We start from the raw sequence: 23945 nt of genomic DNA, 5'->3' as shown, positions 1-23945 counted from the left end.
TAGAAAGATTAAAAAGATCAAAGTGACTTCAACAAAAGATTTCTTATAGATATGCTAGGATCTTTTATCACTGCTCATTAGCACAACCAGAGACTCTGACTGAGGAATCCATTAGGGAAATGCAGTGGGCAAAACTGAGTTTGAGAGATGTCAGCCTTGTGTCTGCTAATATTATTTCTCAGTGGTTCACTTACCCATCCACGTCCTTCTCAGGTTTCACAGCATTTAATACCTTGCTGCTATATGAGCTTTCTGGGAGGTCAAGGGCAAGGCCCTGCACATTAGGATCTTCATTAAGCCTCAAGATTTCACTGACAATCTGGAAAGTTAATAAAAAGCATTAAGGATCAGAAAAACAGACAAAAGAAGAATCTAATTACAAGGGGATACAACCTATTTTTTAGTAACTTGCTTACGGCCACCTTTGCTTCCCTCACATATTATTGCGACTTTTAAATGAAAAAAGCAATAACCTGCTTCCTCCGTTTTACATTTGCATGGCTTACTAAATTAAGCCACCCTGACTCTATTGTAAACATTGTGCAAAGCCCACACATATTACATGACATTAAGCTGCCAACAGCATTTTGTCTTTCGCTGTTCTAAATCTCAGCAAAAGCTCAACACTGTAGTGGCTTTCACTTTCACAGGATGCTTTCAGGTATAAGACAGCTTGGTTAAAATATAGTTCAAAATAGGACCAGTTCATAGCCCAACACAGAGCACAGGTGAAAAGCTGTCACATTAAATGAACAATTATATGAGCAGTAGGGCAAAGAGAATTTTCATTTTCATTAGAACAGCATATACTGTTACTGATTTTCATTCTCAAAACACCCCGATCCTAAGAGCTGACATTCATCTTATGAAGAATTATTATTTTTACAAGGCACTGCATAAATGTTTATGAATTTCAAGTGTCGAACCAGATGTGAGTTCAAACATTTTATTGTTGGTCACATTCAGCATCCACGTCTGCATTAACTGCTCTTGTCTGCTTCCTATCTAAAGCACAATACTGATCCCTAGTGATACGTGCTGTTCTGCAGTGGCCATGAAGAATATAACACAAAAAAAAAAAACATAAGCAGAAGTTTTCTCTGGTGAGAAATGCCATATAAGCACATCTTTCTATTATTTAAATAAAATTAGTGTGAAATCACCACAAAGCTGTATAATTTAACTCCATTAATATCCAACAGAAAATGATAATAAGATTTTTTTCCTTAACTAATGCCATACCTTCCTGAAACACTTTGCATGTGAACCATTCAGTCTAATTGCGAACTCTACTGTCCAAACATTTGATATGCAGTCAACATAAAGTGGGGAAATTTGTTAGGGGTTAGACCATCTGCAACATCTGAACCACAAAAGCATGCTGTGCTGCTGTTAACGAAGCTTGTACCTGCATATCACCCATATACAGATGTCCCTGTAGTTTGCTGACTTCTGAGATAGAGAGAGGCGTATGTATCAAGTGCCTGTCACTTGGCAGCAATAAGGCTGGTAAATGCTCCGACCAAAAAGACAAGGATTATACATCACACAATGGATGTAAAAGTATCCACTTTTCTTTAACAGTCCTGATATGCTAGCAAATGTCAGGGGTCTACATGGTAAGCAAAGGTAATGTAGTTCATACAAGGCCTGAATCTAAGGATCTTTGAACAGATTTGTGCCTGCTCCCCAGAAAATAAATAAATAAATTATTTTTTCTATTATCACTGCATGTACAAGGTACACAGCTCATGCAGGGTAAGCAATCTTGCATTAGCCTGCCTGTACTGTACACAGATAGCTGTGGCAGAACAAGGAGTGTATGGCATTGAAATGCCCCCATCCTGAGGAAGCAAGCTAACCTGGATTTTAATGGATGGAAAAAATCGCAGCAGCCGCAAACAAGTAGGCAAGGTAAGCAAACTTAGCAACTTTCTTAAAAGTAGCTTACCTCAAATAACAAAAATACCCTGTTATTCCTTACATATAGCTCAGCCACTTTCAAAGATATTACTCCAATATTACATCAGCTACTGCTCCATACCAACTAAATTTTTCACCTACATGTATTTCCTACTGTGTTATTCAGCAGATAAAACTCATTTACTAACAGCAAAGTGTATTTGATCTTCATTTCAAAATCCCATCTTTCTTACATAGCTAGCTTACTATTCATCATCCACAAAACTGGACTCCTAAAATTAGTCAACATAAGGAACATATAACAAATACAAAGCTGTAAGTTCCTCTCAATACACATGGAAGCCATTTTTGACATAGTGCAAGACAGTAACATTTTAAAAACAAAGTGTACCAAATACAAAACAATACACAAAATCAGTAAGCATGCAGTATTATCAAGTCTCCCAAGCATGAGGAGACCAGCTGGGAACAGCGGCATCTTCTACTACAAATTCCTTTGCTGTTTTCACTATCTGATGCCTCAGGACTGTGTACATTAATATGGTTTGCAATATGTAAAACATACTCGATATTAGTGCTGTGCCTCCAAGCTAATGCTTTAACAAGGTAAGAAGGTAGCCTTCTAGTGAATTGGGGTAGATGAAATTTTTAATATGTACTTCAGGCATTACAAGATCAATAAAAAGGCAAAATAATTCAATCCCCTGCCCCCATCCCAAAGCAATTAATCTCTAATTTCCCTGAGTAAAACTTGGGCAAGAATCAAGAGCTCCATAAATAGATTTAAGGTCACAAGAGCAGCTGTGGGAGATAGAGTATCAAATGGGAGCCCTAGCCCAGAGCTTCCACCAAACACAGAAGACACACAGTCTTTGCCTGCTATGACGAGATGCTGCAGTGATATACCAGACACGGAAACAAAACATGACTGCTGATTCTGCCTCAGGCTTCTGGGGACAGCACTTGTCAAACTGGGATTAACACTTACTATCTAAGACAGTCCCAAACCTCATTTGAGTTAACAGAGAGATCTGCTCAAATTGATAATCAATGTCAGCAATAAATAAAAGTTTATGATGAAAGCAAAAAAGGAAGAGTCATTTGGGTACTGTGGTTACCTCATCTTTGCTGCTGCCTTCAGGTAGACAGATGTGAATAACACGTAGACCAACCTGCCAAAAGGAAAAATGACAATTACCACACGCAGGTAGCTCATAAGTGATAAAAAGCATATTGTCTAAAGCTTACCTCCTCAGCAAAGTTCTTGTTTATTTCTTGGACCAAAGGGTCATTACGTGCCTTGGGGAACAAAAGAGAAAATAAGTTCTAAAATAATAAATTTACATTTAAAAAATGTCAGCGTACTAATACACAGCTGTATGCAAGAAACATAGTGAGGGTGCCTGTGTCCACTAGTGTTAAAAAACAATAAACAAGCACATGACCATTCAACAAACGTATTTTGGTTTGACTAGTATAAGTGTGTGCTGAGATTAGCATGGCTTTTATAGATAAGACTGGCCATTTCCTTAATGTGAGTTTACCATTTGAGAAAGGTGCCAGCCTGTATCTGGAAATACCATTCTCCATCCAGCCATCTAACAAGGAAGATATTGGCAACAGCAATGCTAGCATTTTCTGCATTATCTGCCTGCCCCTCTCCCCCCATATTACCAAACAACACTAGCAAATCATTACCATCACACATTACAGTGAGCTCTGTCATATGAAAGAAAAAGTTACCAGCTCCTCCCAGCTGCCAGCAGACAGGCCAGAAACATCTCCTGGGCAGATTTACCTGGGAGAAGCTCCATCTCACCTGGCACTCCTCCTGCCCTGAGGTCTCCACTACTATTTGCATCATATTTATCACAATATTTCCTTTTTTATTTTTTTGGCTTACCACTTAATCTTGAACTTTAGGAGACTTTTCAATTTTCATATATTGCAACTATAAAACAGAATTCAATATCCAGAACTATAAACCTCCTATCAACAGGATGCCAAGACTTCCACCTCTTAAAAAGCAGGGGCTTTATAACAAAATTAATAAAAAAACACTTATTATCACAATTATATGATTATGTATAAAATGTGTTTTCCAATCCATACAATGGGACCAAAATAAACTGTTATGAAAGGGTTCATTACAATTCAATGCATACATTCTATGTAGCTTCCCCCGTGTGAATGATTTCTCATTGGAGACAGGACATTCGCTTAGTGGACAGCCTCCAGCACTGGCTTCATCTGTGACTAGTGTCACCCAAAACGATTTTGGTTCAAGCCCATAACAATTCACTGACCTGTTAACTCCCTAAAAAGCTAACAATGAAAAAAAAAACCACAGGATTTAAAACAGACACTGAGATCCTCCATATCCCACACAGAGTCCAGCACTACCAGTATACTCAGTGCGGCACTGACACTCCTCTTCCACTCCCCAAATCTGGCACCTGGGTGTGAGGGGCATTGCAGAGACCACTGCATTGAGAACATGAGTGAAACCAGCACTGATGCAAGGGAAGGAGAGGTGACGTTAAGGACAGCTTAGCAGCTGCTCCTGTATGCCACAAAACATGACATTGTAACCCCCTTGCCGATACCTACCTAACAGGACTGTTAACACGACTTAATTGGGGTTCAGGCACCAGCAGCATGATACCACCCCCTGATGAGAGCTCATCTCCTGCTGGTGCAGCAGTCCTTGAACTGACCCAGCGCCACCACAACCTGCGGGGAGCACGGCCAGGCCTGACAATGCAGGCCAGCAGGCTGCAGGGCAACAGCTCCAGAGCTGAACAGGATCCTGATGCTAGATACTCATTTTCAGCTTAAATATAATTAAACAGCAGCCACCAGGGATTTTTTTGCTGTTGTACAGGTCCAGTTCAGGTTCAACATGGATTACAAGCAGTGCAGGTACCAATCACGAAATTGACTCAGGCTCAGGTGGCTGGAGGGGAAAAGCAGGCAACTAGAGCCATTTCCAGAGCAGACTCAGCCTGAAACTCCACGTTCCCAGCACTGCTGCAGAGGTGCTGCCACGCTGTGCCAGCTGCTGCCAGCTATGAACAGCTGGATGAAGAGATCATTTCCCTCTGCTCGTCTGGCTGCAACGTGTCACTTGGAGAGCAGCACAAACCTCAGGGCTCTGCCTGTGTTACCCAGGAGAGCAGAGCACCACGAGAGCATTAACAGACTAAAATAAGTCCTCTTTGTACCAGCAAATATGGATGTACAAGGAATTCTACTTCAGCCCTCACTACCAGGCTAGAGCTAGAGTGACACACAGCTGAAAAGTATCAGCTGAGTGAATTTCATGCAGAGGGATCAAGCCACATGTTCTGCAGCCGTCTCATAATGCAGATCAGGTAGGGTGCATGGGGATACCAGAGTGACATTTGTTTAAAGCACAAACGTGATCCAAACCAAAACACTGATGTTAAACACGTCCTAAATCATATTATAAATGAGCCAGAACCTCCCCCTTCCTCACACAATGCCCCTGACAACAGGTGACCACTTTTCTTTGTCAGCCCGTAAAACTCACAGCCATACAGAGGGCTGTCTGAAAAGAGTAACCACTGTTACCTGGAGGGTAAGAGATGGAAGAAAGCCTGCTCACTCAGCCTCTCTAGATGACCTACTGAAATAAAGCTGGTGCATCATCTCTTAGATTCATTGTTACTGTTTCAAAATATTTATAGTTAGGTTTTAAAACTGAAACCCACTAAGTCAAAGATTCAGCATGCGCTGCTTCAGAGCCACCAAGACCACCCTAGGAAACAGGACAAGGATGTTTCTGCCTGTGCAGGTCTGGGTCCTGCTCTGAATGGCCAACAGCCCAGCTTCTGGGCCCCTACATCTTCAGAAATCTGAAGGGGAACATGTTTCAGCTCTGCAGGAAAAGCAACCCTCACTCAGGAGTTTGTTTGCCTATTTCAAAACCAACAGTTCCACTAGGGTACGAAGCTCTTCAGAGGCTACCAGCACACCAGCTCTCAATTAGTAAGAAAGTGCTCCACCTTAGGAAGTGCTGCTCCTTTTGAAAGCTAGCAGTATTTTAGGGCGTGTATTGCATAAAGGCCCTTTTGAGGTGCCTAGGACTTTTCAGGGTAGCTCTTTCCCCAGGACAGTATAATGCAGTCGCACATCAGAGCTGCCCAGCGGTAACCAGGCTGGCAGGAAGAAGCTGTTTTTTCCTCTGCCCTGGCAGAGTTATTTTGGGGGAGGACAGCAAAGAAAGGCCCAGTTTTTCAGGCCTATCAACATGTTATACAGGACTGCAACAAAAGCTTCAAGCTAAATAAAGGCTGAGAAAAACTGCTTTAACTCCGTTACATGAATTGACTTAAACAACCTGAGAAAAGGCAATCTGCACTTGCTATAGGGAAGGTTTTAGCAAAAGGAGGAATAAAACAATCTCCTTCTCCCTAACAGCCACTTTGCTGCCACCTGAGGCTTGCTGGGCCTGTTTTAGGCCTGGTGAATGAATTATGAGCCCCAAAACTCTGAGAGTCCTCCCTCAACCTTTAAGCAGATGGTGTGACTGGCTCCTATCATTTTACTTGAAAGAGTTGCTTTCTCCATCATATGCTCCTGAAGTCTCAAACAAGAAACGACACTAAATGCGATCTCTCATGTTTTACCTGGATGATGGCAAGCGTTGGCTCAAGCCGAGGGTTTTCTCTCTTAAGAGAGGCCAAGGATTTTCTTGCATTCTCAGCAATCTTGCTGCAACAAAATAACAGCACAGGCAGATTTTTAGCAGAAAGCAAACAAACAAGAAACTGACCTCCCATGAGTCAGCTGAAACCCACGTTAGCTAGTAATAGAGAATAAACGCTTAGGCACACACATTTTTAATTACCAAAATGCCTTGTATGCTGTGAAGGGTGGCGTTTAGCAGCCAGGTGGAGAAAACCTGAACAGCCCGGGATGCCTTTGTTTTACAGCATCAGTGCTCCAACATGCCCCAACCTTTATAACCGTGCTGTGTCACTGCTTCGTGAGGAGGCTTGCCTGGCCCCACGGCACGGAGATGCCACCGAGCCACCACCCCGGGGCCAGGCGGGTCTGCAGCCCGAGAAGGAAGCACTGCAGCTCCTTTCCACCTCGGGCTGCTACAGCTCCCCTGGCATCCCCAGCGGTAAAACTGCCGCTTTCTGGATGCCGTTCAGAGCTGCGGGCGGCAGGGAGACAGAGGAGCTCTGTTTGCTGCTCTGTTTTCTTGGAAAGAGCGGCAGAAGCAGCGGCCAGGCACCGGGCAGCCCTGCTGGAAAATGTTATGGGGGAATTACTGGCAGCTCCGCTACCTTAGGCACGTACAAAGGGGGGGATGTTGCGGCGAGCGGGAGACCCCTGCTCCCATTTATCCCCCTCCCCCCCCCAGCAAGCAAAATGCAGCCTAGAGAAGCATTTTAGGGCCGGACATCCCCTTCGCAGAACCTAGCACCGCGTCCCGGATGGGGTTTGGTGGCCACATGGCCGGCGAGGGCTCGCAAGATCTCTCGCAAGCTCTCTCCGCGGGCCATCCCCAGCCCCCCCGGAGCCGTACCCTCGCAGGCAGAGCCCCCCATCCCCACCACCCCCAACCCCATCCCCGCTTTCGGCCCCCTTCCTTCCCCCCCCACCCCTCGGTTGCATCAGCCGGCAGCGCCGCCCCCCGCTCACCGCGCCGCCCGCGGCACGCTCAGCCCCCGCCGCGGGGCCCCGGGCACTGCGGGCGGCAGGAGGCGGCCCCGCAGCGCCGGGAGCCGCAGCCCCAGCCTCATCCTCAGCCTCCACCGGGCTGAACGGCGGCGAAGCCGGGGCGGGGAGCGGGGCAGGGGGGAAGGCGGTGCTCATCCGAGCACCGCCTTCCCCCCTGCCCCGCTCCCCGCCCCGGCGGAGCCCCCTTTTCTTCCGCCCCCCCGCCCCGGAAAGAAGAGAGCCGCGGCGTTTTGGAGTACTCGACGTTTATTAAAAATATATGAAATGGTCCCTGGGAGACACGCTACGCGCTGGTACAACTCCCTTTTCTTTAATAATTATTATTATTTTTTTCTCCTCTCTTTTGTTCCAGCTCCACCGATGGCGTTGAGGTGCGGTTTCAACGGATCTAGAGCGCGCGGGGTGAGGGGGTGTCAAGCAGAGATTTAACTCCTGTTCGTATTTACAATACTTTACAAGCTATATTAAATAAATACGGGCTCCACTACATCTCGGCGGCGTAACTATGTACATCATTGCTCAACCGGCGGGCCTGGCACACGTTGGTAAGCACCCCGACCAGCCAGCCCTCGCCCTAACACCTCCTAGCCGATGCAAGACACGTCTGGTAAATAATTTAAACTCCGTTCTAAAAAGTTCCAGTCCTTAAATCGCAACCTGCAAGTAATTAGCTGTACGTTGATAACCTCATTTTTTCCTCGTCGTAACCAGTGGTGGAAATAGGCAGCGGTTCTGGAAGCGCAGTGCTCGGTGACTGAGGGGAGCGATGCGTGGGTAGTGAAAGTATTACTTCCACTCCTTTGTTTAATGGTATGTTTAACTCAGTACTGGCTTTATCTGCGTAATCTGGAGAACTTCAGCACCAAAAAACAACAACAGTTACTCAGATGGTCAGTGCAGACATATTTAGGCTTTCCTATCGGTACAATGTTTTCAAGTAACAGAATCCAAAGCTGTGCAATGAAGATGACAAAAGGGAGTAAACGTGCATCATACCGGAAAGTCTGTTCCTATAAATGGAAGCATTTACTCTGCACATCATTTGCGAAAGAATGGAATGTATTCTCATTTTTAAGCTACTTGTACACGAATTGAATGAGATTCAGTGCTGGCTGGTTTAGAAAATGCCTCTTTCACCCCGCTCTGCCAGGAAGGATCACTTCCTACGATGGAGATGCCTCCCCTGGGGAAGACAGCTTGTAACTCACCCAGCAGTATTGCTGAAACACCCTGTGGCTCAAACACGCCGCGTGATGAATGGTTAACCCCAGCATCCAGCCAAGTCCCGTTCTCTCTCAGGGTTACTGATTTTGGGACCTGACCAAACAAGCTGCAGGCCACTGCATGTAAATGACGCTTGGGAAATCCACACACAGCGGCTTTCAAGTGCTAGGCTCTGAGCTACAAGCTACTCGGATTTTGCCTGTATGTCACAAACACTGCAAACGCTGGACTTACAAAGCCAGGGCTCTGTCTAGTCGTGTCCACAAGCAACAGAGCTTCCCTTCTACTGCCCAGAACATCCTACACACAAGGATGGTGTCATGCTGACAGATTCACATAAAAAAGCTGCCACGGCCTGTCCTCTGCCTACTGTGCAGCTATAGAAAGTAGAAAAGGCTTCAGACACAGCTATCGTCTGACGTTGCTCATAAGCACAGGGACTAGATCTTGTTTAAAACAAGTCTGCTCTAAAGTAACATAGCATATTTGGTGTCACATGCATTGGTCCTGTACACTTGGAATTTCTCTGTCAAAAAGTAACATAAGACAAGTTTGTGCAGTTGCACATGTGGCATGTTGGTGTTATTACCAGAACTGTGCTCAGAAATATGCGCCCTCAGAGGAGCAGCCACTCAGCCAACTGCTACCACATGCCACCAGAGTAATCACATGGATATTTTGGACGTAGAACCGGTCACAACTCAGAAGTCCAAATACTAAGGTTTTCACATGGTAACATGGCTTAACAATCAAATGGTATCATACCTGGATAGACAGTACGAACCAAGGGGTATCACACCTAACAAGAAACTCAGCTGAGGAGAAGGAAGGGAGGAGATGCAGAGGTTAAATATGAGATCTGAAGCCCACCTGCATTATGGAGTGAGACAGCAGACAGTGCACATGTGGCCTTTTAACTTCCAGGATTCTAAACCATTAAAAAAAAAAAAGATACATTTCACATCTATTTACAATATTACTGTGATACAATGCCTGATGGTGTAATATTACAGAAATACATAATGCCAGTACTGATTGTCCTAGTATATACTCTTCATGTACAGCTAGAAATCACTGGAAGCATCAAGCAAAGCTACTTGAACTAAGACACTGAAACTTTTCCCTTAAAGACTGGACGATATTCTGCTGGTTAGGAGATGGTACTCTCCACAGGTAGTCGTTCAGTTTGTCTGAATCGCTGTATGCAGTCAGATACGGGGTAAGCGCATGCTTGCTGCTGCTGGACTTTGCAGGAGTACAAGACACAGTTTTGCTGCAGAGCGTTTCAGAAGGAGCAGTGTCCGTGTTGTGCAATTTGGGATCCAGTTTCCTTGTTTGGTTCTGAGAAGTTTCCAGGTCAGATCCCTCATCTTCAGACTTTATTTCTACATAGTCATCATCATCCCCTTCCCTTTCTTCAGTGTCTTTGAAGTTAGAAAAATAGTTCTGAGTGGCCATCTGTGCAGTCAGAGGGGAGGTCCTGTTTATTCTCAGGACCTTTTGAGAATCCTGCAGAATCATATCTGAATAGTTTTCAGGGATCTGCTTTCTTGTATCAAGCCCCGTACATGCTGAAGCAATACCCAGCGTTTGATGGCTGTTGAATCGGAAGTTTCTACTCGAATGAAACTTTTTCTTGTCCGTTTCATTAGGATATACAATGGATTCTCCAGACCTATTGACAACGATTGAGGAAGACGACTGTGACCGGCTGTATGCCTGTGGCTTCATATTGCTTACTCTCCTCCCAAGGGAGTTATAGATGTGATCTTGATGTAAATTTTCTTTGTTAGGTTGGCTTATAATTGTACTCCACCTCTGCGCTGGGACATGCAAACGGTTAGAAATCTGAAGGGAAGGCACTGAGCAAGCTGACGGCAACTGCTTTGAATTGCTTTTTGTACCAGCTTCTGCATATGAGCCCTTGGACTTTGGGTCTTGGGACTCAGGCCATGGAGAAAAGTCAGCCAGCTCGCCGTTGCTGTATGTAGAATGCAAGAGCCAATCCTCTGCTCTTGGGCATTCACTGGCAGCCTGGGAACGGGGGGGAGACGCAGCCACAGGAGTGGAAAACCTCACGGCTGATGGCTCCTGAGGGCTGGCCCAGGCTTCCTTTTGGACCTTAGGTGAACTGTCCCTGAAGACAATCTGGTCATAGAGCTGGGAATACTCAGCTATTCTGGCACCTAGAGAAGAGAGAGATTTAACATATGAGACAAACAACCCATTCAAATGTGTTGCATGCAAATTTAAAAATCCCAAAATGCTTTGTATTGGCAAGAGAAAAGTTTACAGCTTTGTCAGTGTCTTCAGCCTCACAGGCAACAAAGTAACACGAAATAACAAAGACTAGAAGAACCACACCTCACTGGCACGTTTGCATTGTCTTCAATGCATTTCATTGCAATTCAGTAAATTGCATTGAAAAAAATAAAAAGCCTAACGTGTTGCAACAGCAAGCAGTCAATGAATCACAAATTCCACAACGCAATGAGAGCAGTATAATCACCAGTTACGGAAGAAAATTACAGAAGAAGTTGCTATTAAATCTGAAACTGTTTAAGCCTCCATTATTTCCAAGTCACCAGACTGGTAGTTTTTCATCTTGAAAGACAATGATTTTACCCCTCTAAATGTGAATCGTACTGGTGTGACACAGGCATAACTGTACTGCCCTGTGAAGGGAAAGAGCCTAGAGGAGCTGCTGCCTGCAGGTCTACTTGTTTATCCAACAGTTTTGTTTGATCAGACCACTGCAAACATACCTGTGCTTGCAGCCAGTTCACTAGCTTGAAGACTGCCTTCTAAATAATACCTGTCTAGCTAAATGCAGAAAAGCATGGGAGAAAGCATGAAAGAACACAATTTTCATCTATTTTCCACGTCATTTTTACACCAGAAAAAGATAGGAATGGCTAATTATCTGCTTGATCACTGTTCCTCTTCCTTTCCCTCCTTATCCCACAAGAGCCTGAGAGCTGCAAGAGAGTTGGCAAACAAGGCACAAGAGCACGCTTGTAGAGAGCTTGCTGTTGGATGGGACTAACCTAGTTTTCAGGCCAGCATACTAAGCAGCTGGATAAGCTGCAGCAACTACCTGCAGTTCTCTTAAGACTTGTCCTGCTTGGGCAGACACAGCCTCTGCTCTGGAGTGGGGTTGTATTTTCGTATGTGGCTTTCCTGAGACAGGGAGACTCCTTTTAAAAAGCCAAGGAGGCACTAACCACTGCCTGGGAAGAGTAAAGGGGACAGACTAACATCCTGTGGAAAGGCTGGAAGTGGGAGAAAGGATTATGTGTCTGAGAGACGCCAGAGGGAGCAGATTCACAGCTGCTTTCAAGCCATACTAGTTCAAGGAAATGCACCACTGGGCTTCTCGAGAGAAAATGATGAAACCAATGATACCTTACAGGGAGAAATGGTTAGCTAGGAAATGGTCAAAGGCCTTTCAAGAACCTCTGAAGTTTGGTTCAATACTGCACTTTGGGATACTTATTCAAATAGTGTACATCTTTGAATTCGCCCCACTGCTTAATTCATGAACAATTCTGCCACTGTGACATGATGTTTGGTGCTCATAACATTTCCTACAACATGTCCCATACAAAAGTACTGCAGGCAGCACAGCAGCACGCAAGGAAACAGTTCCAATTAGATTCTGTTTGTTTCATGACAAAATGGAGAAGAACATTCTGAAATGGTCTAGTGAATAAGATATTTAGGGACTTTTATAAATACCACCAGGAGGCAAGAATGACACTCCAGTGTGTGGAGTCTGCTGGCTCCATGGCTGCAATTTGTTTTGATTGAATATGGACAAAAATAGTTCCAAAGTTGTTGCATACCCATGACTTTGTATGTTTATTAGAAAGACAACTAGCTCTATCTTATCTGACCCCACTCCTTATGCTTGTTAAGTGTGATGTGGATAGTACCTTAGCAAAACTACATGACCTGTGAAAGTGAACCTATATAGGTTTTTAATAAAAATCTGAAGATCACGCTATTAAAGGAAATAACTACTTTTCTATAAAGAGACCAGTGGTGCTTCAGGCAGGATTTCTATTTATGGCCTAAGCTGAATTGATCTTTCCTGACACTGTCCCAGGATTTCTTACCAATTTTATCAAGTAACGGCAAGCATTTGTTGAGATACAAAGGACTATTCATGTCAGAAACAGTCACAAAAAACTCCTTTCACTGGTAACACCAAAAATGCAATACAGATATTCAACGTGGAGAAAATTCATAATTTTCCAACTGCATACAAAAATTTCACAGAAAGTTACTAAAGAAATAAATCTGTATAGGAATATTCTTAACATACCAATAGCAGGACCACCTTGTTTCTTCTCCTCCAGAATAGCAGCAAGATCTTTGTGTTTCAGCTTCTGTTGTCTGCTAGCTGGCTGTTCCTGCTCTGGACTTTTAACTTTCAAAAGCTGGTTAGCCTTCTTAATTTTCTGACTGTATTGCCTGGCCATCATAAAAACTCTGTTCTTTGTTTTATCCGTGATAGCCGTGTCATTTTCCATGCCCTCCGTATGTGCATTGGATAGAATACTATTGGCAGATTCATATGGGCTATCTACAAAAGGCATCTCACTGGAGAAGGAAGATCTGTTCAGACTTGCTAAAGAGGTCTCCTTGCATGCTGTAGTGTCTTCAAGTTTGAGACTGGTCTCGCTTAAGGTGGCAGCCCTAGGCTTCACAGTTTTAGGGAAAATTGGAGTTTCTGGCAGAGAGAGAGTAGACAGTGAGTACTCTACATCTTTACTCAGTTCAGGTGTACTACCAGCATGCAGCCTTTCCTGCATATCATCTTTACAAACAGGAAAGGCTGCGAGAATTCGGTCTCTTGTCTTTTCCTGATTCTTCTTGATGTAATTCTCCAGGTCATTCCAGATCTCATCTACCTCCTCTGACAGTTTATCTGCTGCAGACTTATGGGACAATGAATCGGAGTTGGAAGAGCTGTCTACTAAGCTCAAATAGTCATTGTCAACAGGAACTCGATGGTAAGGACTCTCATCTTCACTGAACTGGAGGCTCTCCTCAGAAACGAACTGCTGCAGATTGTCAGAGCATGGCAAGTCTTTTTCCAGGCCCAGAAAACTCCGCCTTTTAGAACATTTTAAGGGGTCACACTTAAAATTCAATAGCGGTGTTTCTGGAAGCGCTATGGTGTCATAGATGTTATCTTCAACAATTCTGAGTTCATCCAAACTTGAAGTAGGTGCTTCTCTACTGAGTAGGATCTCATCCCTGCTAGCACGAAGGGAGGCCCTGTTTTGATTTGTTATCCGCTTTTTGGTGGGTGAATCTAAGCTGCTTTTGTTTTCAGCCTCATAGAGAGAGTCTCTAGCAGATCTCTGGGGACCATGGTGTGTTTCCTCCCTTCTTGTCAGACCCATCAGCTTTAAGTCTTCATAGCTGATATTGTCATAAACGTGTTCAATATCATCAATGGTCAGCTCCTCTGAAGATTCGGGATATGCATTCATACCGCTCACCTCTGTTCTCTTCACATCCCTTCGAGAACTGCGCTCACTGATTTTATACCTTGTGCTGGCTGTGTTACTTTCACCAGCGCTACTGGCCCGCCTAACGATTTTGTGATGACTGGAGCTGGTAGTTTCATTCTGATGCATTACCCCCAAGTGCCAGCTGCATGGCCGACCAGAAGGACCCCTCCTTTCTCCACCAACAGCTGGACTAGTGTTGGATGTAGACACTGACGGTACAAACATCTGATAATCGTCTTCATCGTCTTCATTCTCGTAAGGTGGACGTCGGCTAGGAAACAATGCCTGCCTAATTTGATGGTCAGTCCAGATGTTTCTCACAGAGGTAGTTCCCCCCAGGATATTCATGATCAGCGAGTTGGTCTGGGGCGTGCTGAATTGTCTAGGCAACTGCGACTGCCTAGCTGAGCAGGAAAATGGAAGATCAGCACTCAATTGAGTGGACTCTTCATCTGAAGGATCTTTGGAGCTCTGTGGAGATTTGAAATATGCAGTATGAATGAATATGTTAGTCTATTCCCTGCAATAATACAGAGATTCCCTCCATTCATAGGACTGCCCTGCAGCATGAATTCAGGTGGAGATGGGTAGGGCAAGCAAACTCCTTGCTAGAGAGCCAGGCAACCACAGTGGCAATGCCAGACTACTTTGCCTCCTAATCCTTATCCTGGCTCATAGTTCACTGTTGGCATTTAATATTGCCTTACTTCAAATACAAGACACCAGGACATGCTAAAGCATAAGTAATTAAAGGCAAATTTATTTGGCAGGGGTTAGATTAAACCTTTTATGCTAGCTCTGCAGTTTCACAATTAGATAAAGTTAATCTGACTCTGGGCTTGTGCCAAAAGTTCTGTTCTCCTCCCTTTCCTATTACCTATAACCCTAGCAGAAAGGTATGTTATGCTCTCTAGCACATGCCACTGAAAATTTTTCAATTTTTTTTTTTGGAGTGAATTTTCGTCCAGCTCAGCTAGCAGATCTAATTTACAGCAAGGTCACATCCCTGCTAATGCTAATATGAAGGATGCTGTAGGCTTACCTGGCAGAGACAGAAGATTACTTCTTTTGGTTTAAGTTAGTGCTGACTGTTTGATTTTTTTTTCCCTGCCCCTGAAAGAATTCTCTTTGAAGTCCACACAGATGAATATTAAAACATGAAAAACACAACATGACTTACCTGTCTACCTAGAGAAAAAAAAAACCACAGATTTGACATATCTATGATGCCTAGCAAAACAGAAGTAAAATATATATATATATACCTGCATTTCACACTTGTTGAGATTAACACTTCTTCGTTTTTCAACATTTTCAGCAGCTTGACTATTAAGTCTTTTCCTTCCTCCTTTTGATTTCTGTAGTGAATTCTGTTGCATTCCCTGTGATTTAAAAGAAGGGAGCAAGGTAGGGCTATTAAAATTCAGTACTTTTTACAGTGTTATTTAAAATAATTACTAAGCAGCTAGAACAGCAGAGCCAGGTCAGGTATCCATAGCTGAAGGATGCAATGCTCATTAGTACATAGAAATATTTCAGAGTCAAGAAAACTTTCTTTTCAATAACTAGCTAAATTAAGTTAATTTGCACAGCTTGACAAAAGGGGATGAAAACAGAATGTGTGTACAATAACACAGGTGTAGAATACACATGAATTGGACTAGGAAAAGCAAAATAAAATATTTATAAAAATAAAAATATTTGTAAGGAGCATAAATTGCAGATGCATGCCTCCTTGCAGTTTTGCAGATACTTTTAATCCCTCTTCCATCCTCCCCAGGACAAAAGGATTTTTTCCCCCTCTTTTTCCTACCTGTTCAGCTTCTTCTTCATCATCAGCATCAATCTGTTCCACAGCAGAAGTCTGGAGATTTTCATCCTGATCACTGCTGTAGGCTGGCTCAATGGACTCTTGAAATTGGCTCTCTAGCCCACTGGGTTCCAATGAAACCTTCTTCCTAGAATTCAGCAGGGTTTCATTTGATCCTAGTTTGGTGGCTTGAGACAATAGGGCTCCTTCTATACCAATCCGCTGGAAAAAAATAAAAGTACCGATTAAGAGTCTATATATTGTAGCATGACACTGTCTTATATGGTACTTATCAACCATGTTTTAGCAACATTCAGTTTGCTACACTGAAATGGGATGCACATGCAAAGAATTAAAACAATTTGTATTTTTCCATAGAATGTTAGGAATGGAAAAAAAAATGCAAAAAACAACAACAACAACAACAAAAACACACAATAATGTAATGATGGACTTCAGTTTTATGGCATCCCAGTGAAGTCATATCTAATGTACCCTGTTAATAAACCTAACTCCTAGCTCCTAAGCTCTGTCCCAAATAAGCCTAGGACCTGGAAATCAACAGGAGACTTTCAAACTGCACTGGAACTTTATAACAAATTCTTACAAAAATGTATAAATGAATAACACTCTTTTCCATCTGTTCAAGCTGTATTGACTCTGTTCAAATGTTATGATTCATATATAGCATAGATATCATATCAGAAGAAGCTCAACATCTTTTTTTCATTTAATACAGGCACAACGTCCTGCAAAAAACAGACACTATCTTTACACACAGCATTTCTGTGATTATAGTGGTATTTACAAGTACCCTATAACAGTAGCATTTGATTGGGCTGTACTTAAAAAGTACAAGAATTTATGTATCAGACAATTTTTGGCTTCTAGATATTCCTGAAATACCTAGCTGTATTTCTGTTTCTTTCATTCCAATAATCTTATTGGAGATACTATACAACATTATGGTTTTGTTTCTTTCTTAAAATGAACATAACCAAGAAGATGTGGATTCTACAGCAAATGTATTCCTCTAAGTTACATGCTACTTGAATGTAATAAAACAAGAAATGTCTTACCTTCTGCATATCTGGACTTCTTTCTGAAAACAGAAATACAATAATTCATCATTAAGTGCATAAACAAACTGGTGTGAGTCTACGTCACTGGTTTAACGCTACACAATTATGAATTCCCAAAAAGGGATAAAATGCAACAGCAATATTCACTTGAAGGTCTCTAAAACAGAGACAACAGCAGTTTTCTTATGACAGTTCCACCTCAGGTCCTAATATCACAACAAAGATCCAATATGGACAACTACTCATAGTGGCTGACTCCTGGTATTCAATTACCAGTTGCCAAGACACTTATGGGACCAGAACCCACATGTGGAAAAGCGAACAATAAATTTCAACACTAACATTTTGTTTTCTTTGCCCACTTTCCCCCTCCCAAAGGTGTATTTGAGGAAAGTTACAGGACAAAAGGATCCATTTTTACTTGTTCTACAAAATACAGAAACACTGGGTATGACAGTGTCAGTAGAGGAAGTAGCTTACCATTTGACTTCAAAACTTTATGGACTCTTGATGAGGGTTCTGAAAAATACAACAACATGTTTAAGCACTCCAGCATCCCAATGAAAGTTGTGGGTATCTTTTTATAACATGGATACTAAAATTTTATCTTCTGGGCCCATGCAAGAAAGGCAGATTTTCTTATCTTAATCACTTAGCTAACTTACACTCTTGGAAAAAAAAAAAAAAAAAAAAAAAAAAAGGATACATTGCAATGTGAAACCTACAGCTGCTACCAAAGTACTTACATGTTCCTAATGCTATAGCACCTGCTTTCCACACACGTAAAGTTTAAAGTAAATAATCCACACGTGAAGTTTAAAGCCGTGTTAAGCTTCCTGCTTTTTAAAGACTTAGTCCTCATCTATGCTATTTCTCTAAATTGCTGGAGATTTCCTATATTCAAATTAGAAATATGTCTGAGGTACTGAGAAATATGTTTGAGGCACTTTAAGCAGTACTTTGAAAGTATAAGTAGCTGAATGTTACACAGAATTTCATTCAATCCATATTTTGAATTATTCCTTTTATAGGCAAAACAACATCCATGGAATTTTTTACCTCAGAAACAAAGGAAGATGCCTGAGAAGTAATTAAAATTTGTTTTTTGGTTTTTTTTTTTGGACACGGGTGGTGCTATACAATGCATCACTATATCAGTACTCTCATGAACCTTGTTTAAGTCATTCCAATACACAATGTTACACATTCCAAGTTGGAAAGGTCTTTAAGCAGTTGATCACAGTGACTGCGATATGAAGTCACTCAACTACACAGACATTTGTAATTGCTCCAGGAGCAAACTAACAGTAATTACAGATGTATGTTTGAACTAGGAGAAAGAAAAGCAAAAATCAACATAACCATCTCTCAAATCTCTATTACACGTAAGGCAGACATTACAGTAAGTAAAGGTAGTAATTATATTTTGAAATAACAAGCCTATCATAATCAGGATGGAACCACTTCTGAGACAGTAACTACTCAGGGGTGAGGGCAAGAAAGGTCAGACAAATAATGTGACTGGCTTTCCAGCATATGCATTCTTCTGTCCATTAGGAAGTATCACTTGTTCTTTATGCATCCACCATTAGGAATGCATGTATTCATGAAATGAAATGGAAGTGGTGGATAAACAAAATAAGTCACACAAGCAACAAATGCTTAATAAGATCTTCCACTTGTATATCAGAGTTACTGTGCTCTGTAAAATCTCAGTGGAATGCAAGCTAAAGACCAGTTCCATGTGCCCAGTCTCAAACAACGCTAAATACTCCTGCTTGCCTTTCCTCATCATCTTTATGGTAAACGAGTTCATTCACCTGATTTCCTCCTCACTCTTTGTTGAGTAGTGCCTTCTTTAGGCTGGTATGATGATTTCATTTCTCCCTCGGGGCTATAATGAAACCCTGGGTGATCTGTGGAATAAGCAGAGGTAAAATAGTGTTACTTCACACTTCTCAGCAGCTCTTTGGAGGCAGTGCCATCTTCTCTTTGTGATTCACCCAATGGCACTTCATCAGAGCTTGATGCAAAACAAGTGAGGTATTCAACTTAATCATCTAGCCATAAAAACATTTTACCCGTTTAGTTGTGCCTTGCTCCAGAATGCTAACCCAGCAACACTGATGGCACGAGCATTGTGTTTAATTGTTTGCCAGTGTCTCAGTCTAAGCTTTCCTGACCCATTCTCCACAAGAATAACTACATAAATAAATGACAATTCTGCTTTACTCCAAGACTTCCTCAGCATTTATATCTAAGACTGTTGTTTCATTTCCCTACACTGCCAGGGATCACTGGCAACGTGAAGAGCTAACACAGCTTGCACCAGGAGAGGCAGCAAACAAGAGATGCAGCAGAAAGAACAGCACAGATGGGGCTGGATTTGGAACACAAGGCAGCAGCAACCGCATGCATGCTCCCTAAACCTGGCTCCTGGGACAGGCCAGGTAAATAAACTTTTCAGTCAAACTTTTGGAAAGAACAAGCCTGCTGGGTTCCAGCAAGAAGTTTTCTTGGCACGGTACCACGGGTGCATTTGGTTTCTGCCACAGCCACAAGTCCAACCGTAGACAGAGGACAGCCAACCATGCTGCTTCTGTAGGGCACTGGGCTCCCTTGCTGGGCTTCCAGATTATCTGCACTGTGCACCAAACAGCTGCCAGCTGCCCTCACAATCCTCCAGCTCCAGTTTTGCCAGCATAAGGAAGTCATAGCAGTGCTATGTACTTCAAACTCCATTTGCTTATTCCTAGCCTTTCAGTGGGTCCTATCCAGGAGTGTATGCTATAAAAGCAGGAAAGATCATGCATTTAATCAGCATGGAATAAGCAAAACAAAATGACCAGTATTTACAGAAGGTCTAATCTGCCTCTTCCTTGCTAATCATGAGACAGAATTTGCTGGCTGTGGATCCATCAACTCAATGCCTAGAGAGTTCCATGGGATCTGCATGCTTTTGTTTTTTTTTCAGTAAGGTCATAATTCAAGGAGCGTAAGCATGGCTTTCTCTCATTTCAGATGTAACCAACAGTCAAAGCCAAACTTTTGAAGACAGTTTTGTTCATTTTTTTTAAGTGAAAGTGAAAAATAACTTACGTATGGCATCCATTTCCAGAATTGCCTGTTTGGCCTGAAAGCACCATTAAAAAAAAAAAAAAAAAGTTAAACTTTAAATAGGACAAATTATGTTGCATATTACAGATAGTTGTGAGTTTACATGCAGACAACATCAAGTTTAATTTTTTAGCTATTAAATATTGTTAGCATCGTTATTCTCTGTCTTTCTCTGTATGCTGCATACGTTACATATGTGAAGAAGAATTCTCCTGGCAAGAGCTTCCCATAGTTTATCTTCAGAGCACCACACAAAAGCCTTTTGTTCACTGCACACCACAGCTCTGTCTTGCTCATCTACCACTCTGGCAGTGCAAGAGGAGGAGCACGTACCTACAGCATCAACTGGGATAAGAAACTTCTGGGGGATATAGTGATGCACATCTGACACTGAAAACTACACTGGTATCACCCACATCAGCTCATGCTGCACACATTCTGAACACTCTGGCTCTTCTCCATGGGGACACATACCCCAAGGACCTGTCAACATGCCCCAGAATTTAGAGCCATTGATACACCACTCCATATGCTGCTGGGAGTGGCAAAAAAACTAGCCCTAACATCTAGGAATCACAAATATTTCCTTTTTTTTTTTTTTTTTTTTTTTTTTGTGATACATGAAACATTTCCTCCCTAAAAATAAAATAGTTTAACTTTACTATTTTTTTTATCCTTTACTATTTTTGCAGTTCTGATGTTGTTGGCATAGAGAACACTACCAACCCTTCGTCCTTTAAGTGTTTCCTTGACGAACTGCCATTAAAAAAATCACCATTTTGTTTAAGTAAGATGAAACAAGATAAACAGCTAATATCTCATGATTGCTTAAAACTTGACACATTTCTTCAGGAAAAATAAGCAGGATGTTTTACCAAGTTTATCAGATAATAAGAAAGAAAATAGACCAAAACGTAATACCCAGATAACCTGCTTGACCCTCTATGGGTGCAATTCCGTGATTTTCCACGAGGTGTCGCAAGTGAACTAATATTAAATCCCCCCCAATAGCTGGACAGAGGGAAGTCTTTCCTGTGCAAACACAGATTTATCAAAAGATATGTGCAGACAACCTCAAAGACTTATTTGGTTAAACTTTTCCTCAAATAAAATTATTTCTAAGATCTGAAAATGGCATTATGGTGTATTTTGGCGATACTTTTTTTTTTTTCCACAGATAAAATAAAAATCCATCGAGAAAGAATAATCTTGATACAAAAGCTGAAGTCATGCTGAAACATTTTTTACAATCTAATAAACTGCAACAAGCATTCACATTGTAAGCGTGGATACCAGCATAAACATTATACCTTCCATAAACTCTGTCAACAAAAAAATATGAGAAGAATTACTAATAGCAACTGCTAGGTCTGCTTTATCCTATAACTCTCTTTGTGTTGAATCGTTGAAAACATTAGTTAATGCACCTCTTGTGTATGTTAGTCACATTTTTACTCACTACAGCATAAAAATCATTGAAAGTAATAATGATCATTGAAAGTAATACTTTTTTTTTAAAAAAAAAAAAAAAGGAAGACGAGCAGTATAACTCTGTGGAAAAAAAAAAATATCAACAGAAAGAATCCAAGTTACATTGGGAAACATCACCTAAAGGTCTAAAACAGGATTTCATAAATAAAAGGACCAGACTTCCCTCCTTGTAGGCATTACAGCTATGAGTATGGTGTCAATAGGTATCTGACAACTGTGATGAAATGTAGAACTGTGCCTCATTTTCTCTGGCATAAAGCTTTCGAGCTGTCTCACAAAAAATAAAAATAAAAAAGGCCCAAGCATCCCAACTAAGGATGCGGGGTTTGGGATGGGTATTTGTATTTGTAAAGTGAAGTGTGTGTTGCAAATGCCTTCACTGCTGTGGTATCTAGCCAAGACAGATTAAAACTAGCTTGGTAATGTCTATACATGCTGCAATTAGAACACCTCGGTGTTGTGCAGACAGGCAGTTTCAAGCCAAGGAATGCTCCTCCAGTAGAGCTTTCTGATGCTGCATCTCTGTTACTCACATCCTAGTGGGCAAATCCTAATGTGGACAGCAATGCTGCTAACCCAGTTAAATTCTTCTACTCCTATACCAAGCCCAGTAGATGCATTTAGTGGAATTTTCCAACTGATTCTTAGGAACTTTTAAAGATGTAAGAAATAATATGTTAATCTCTTGGAGTCTAAAATTTCTCTAAATTGTAATGCATTTTGCAGCTAACAAGATTGCCCTAAGTTACATGCACATTCAAAGAGCAGGGCTTAATTTATTTATTTACCTTGGCAGGAATCTTAGCAGGATGATTTTCCAGAATTAACCTCTTCAAATGAAGAATCCAAAGCCGTTTGTCTTGCTGAGATTTTGCCTGATAAAAATAAAAATCAGCACTATGAGAAATAGCCTTACTGCATTATGCAGGGTCAGGAATAGCATATGGTCATCAATCAAGCTATCCAGTAGGCAAGGATTTTTCTGTCATACCTGGACAGTATGTTGCATCTTGGGATTTTTGTAGTGGAAGACACTAAAGCTGAGTGGTTCCTTTGGTATCACTTCAACAAGCATAAGATTCCCACACTGCAACAAAGAGAGGCAGCACTGTGAACTACGGAGTAATTTCAGGGAAATCTAGAGCCAGCACATCGCTGTTTGCTCTCTGACATACCAATATGTGAGCTTTGTATGCAAACATTTCGTCCCTCTTTTTCGTGATTAGCAGCAGTTTGTCAAAGAGGAACAACGTGCGCTCATTTTTGGCTCGCTGAATGCGGAACGTTCCCTCTAGAACCAACTCCCCGTAACTGGTGAGATCGGGTCCTTTCCAGTTAGTGAGCAAGCTCTGTATCTCCTGCAACAGATCAAAGAAGAACAACCAGAGTTCATGTCAGATGTCTTACTTAAATAAAGATTCAAAGGATAATCTGCTGAGGCCATTCCAGCTCTCCCATATAACATTCAACAGTGCAAAGCCACCGGTACTGAGGTTGTTGGGTTACGTACACATCATAGCCAGGTGCTTCCAGACTTGATGCTAAGCCCAGACTAAAGCATAGCCTCCTGAGTACTGGTGGCTTCTGTGGGGACACAGCAAAGAGCCCTGAGCTCCCCAGGGCTGCCAGTGGTGAAACAGCTCAACCCCATCTCCTGGGACTCACTGTGGAGGATGGACTGTAATGTAGTCACCAGTCTCTCTCATGTCTGCTTCTCTCCCCTGCCTATGTCCATAAACCCTCTGAATGTTTGTTTATTGCCCTGCAATATTCTCTTGAAGCTGTGTGGTCCCCAGCTGGATGAATTATAATGCCTTCTCTGTGTCTTGTAGGCGCATCCCAGAAGATGCCTCCGTGAGGAGTTCAGACTGTAGAGATGTTTCTCAGAAGACTAAAGGACCAGAAGTGGTTTGGTCAACTGATCATTTGAAGATGTCAAGATTTATATGCATTTGGAGTGATTTGTATACATACCATAGATATTTCTCACCTTATTTATCACTTACAAAAAAAAAAAAAAGATGGAGAAACATCTAAGAACATCCTCAAAAATCTGTG

General features: G+C 42.1%; 2 protein-coding genes across 5 annotated transcripts in view; both read right to left on the bottom strand.

Moving 5' to 3' along the window:
* MTHFD1L (methylenetetrahydrofolate dehydrogenase (NADP+ dependent) 1 like) overlaps positions 1–7701 on the bottom strand; it is a 146472-nt gene extending 138771 nt beyond the window's left edge. For all 3 annotated transcript variants that reach the window (XR_004253072.1, XM_032184138.1, XM_032184139.1), the window contains exons 1-5: positions 7600–7701; positions 6576–6660; positions 3172–3222; positions 3042–3095; positions 195–319 (exon numbers count right to left, since the gene is read on the bottom strand). Coding sequence is in view for 2 of the 3 variants with exons in the window: in XM_032184138.1 (XP_032040029.1) it covers positions 195–319; positions 3042–3095; positions 3172–3222; positions 6576–6660; positions 7600–7700 (416 nt within the window). In the remaining variant the exon portion in view is untranslated. The remainder of the gene's footprint in view (positions 1–194; positions 320–3041; positions 3096–3171; positions 3223–6575; positions 6661–7599) is intronic.
* Positions 7702–7872: 171 nt separating this feature from the next.
* Positions 7873–23945, bottom strand: part of PLEKHG1 (pleckstrin homology and RhoGEF domain containing G1) — a 135574-nt gene continuing 119501 nt past the window's right edge. For both annotated transcript variants that reach the window (XM_032183730.1, XM_032183731.1), the window contains 11 exons: positions 23063–23245; positions 22879–22974; positions 22676–22762; positions 20379–20412; positions 19100–19195; positions 17760–17798; positions 17277–17299; positions 16201–16419; positions 15653–15769; positions 13190–14858; positions 7873–11048 (listed from right to left, as the gene is read on the bottom strand). In XM_032183730.1, the coding sequence (XP_032039621.1) occupies positions 9946–11048; positions 13190–14858; positions 15653–15769; positions 16201–16419; positions 17277–17299; positions 17760–17798; positions 19100–19195; positions 20379–20412; positions 22676–22762; positions 22879–22974; positions 23063–23245 (3666 nt within the window). In that variant the 3' untranslated portion in view covers positions 7873–9945. The remainder of the gene's footprint in view (positions 11049–13189; positions 14859–15652; positions 15770–16200; positions 16420–17276; positions 17300–17759; positions 17799–19099; positions 19196–20378; positions 20413–22675; positions 22763–22878; positions 22975–23062; positions 23246–23945) is intronic.

The sequence above is a fragment of the Aythya fuligula genome, chromosome 3 (genome assembly GCF_009819795.1).
Source record: "Aythya fuligula isolate bAytFul2 chromosome 3, bAytFul2.pri, whole genome shotgun sequence".
Classification (NCBI taxonomy): Eukaryota; Metazoa; Chordata; class Aves; order Anseriformes; family Anatidae; genus Aythya; species Aythya fuligula.
This window is presented reverse-complemented; position numbering and strand designations above follow the sequence as displayed.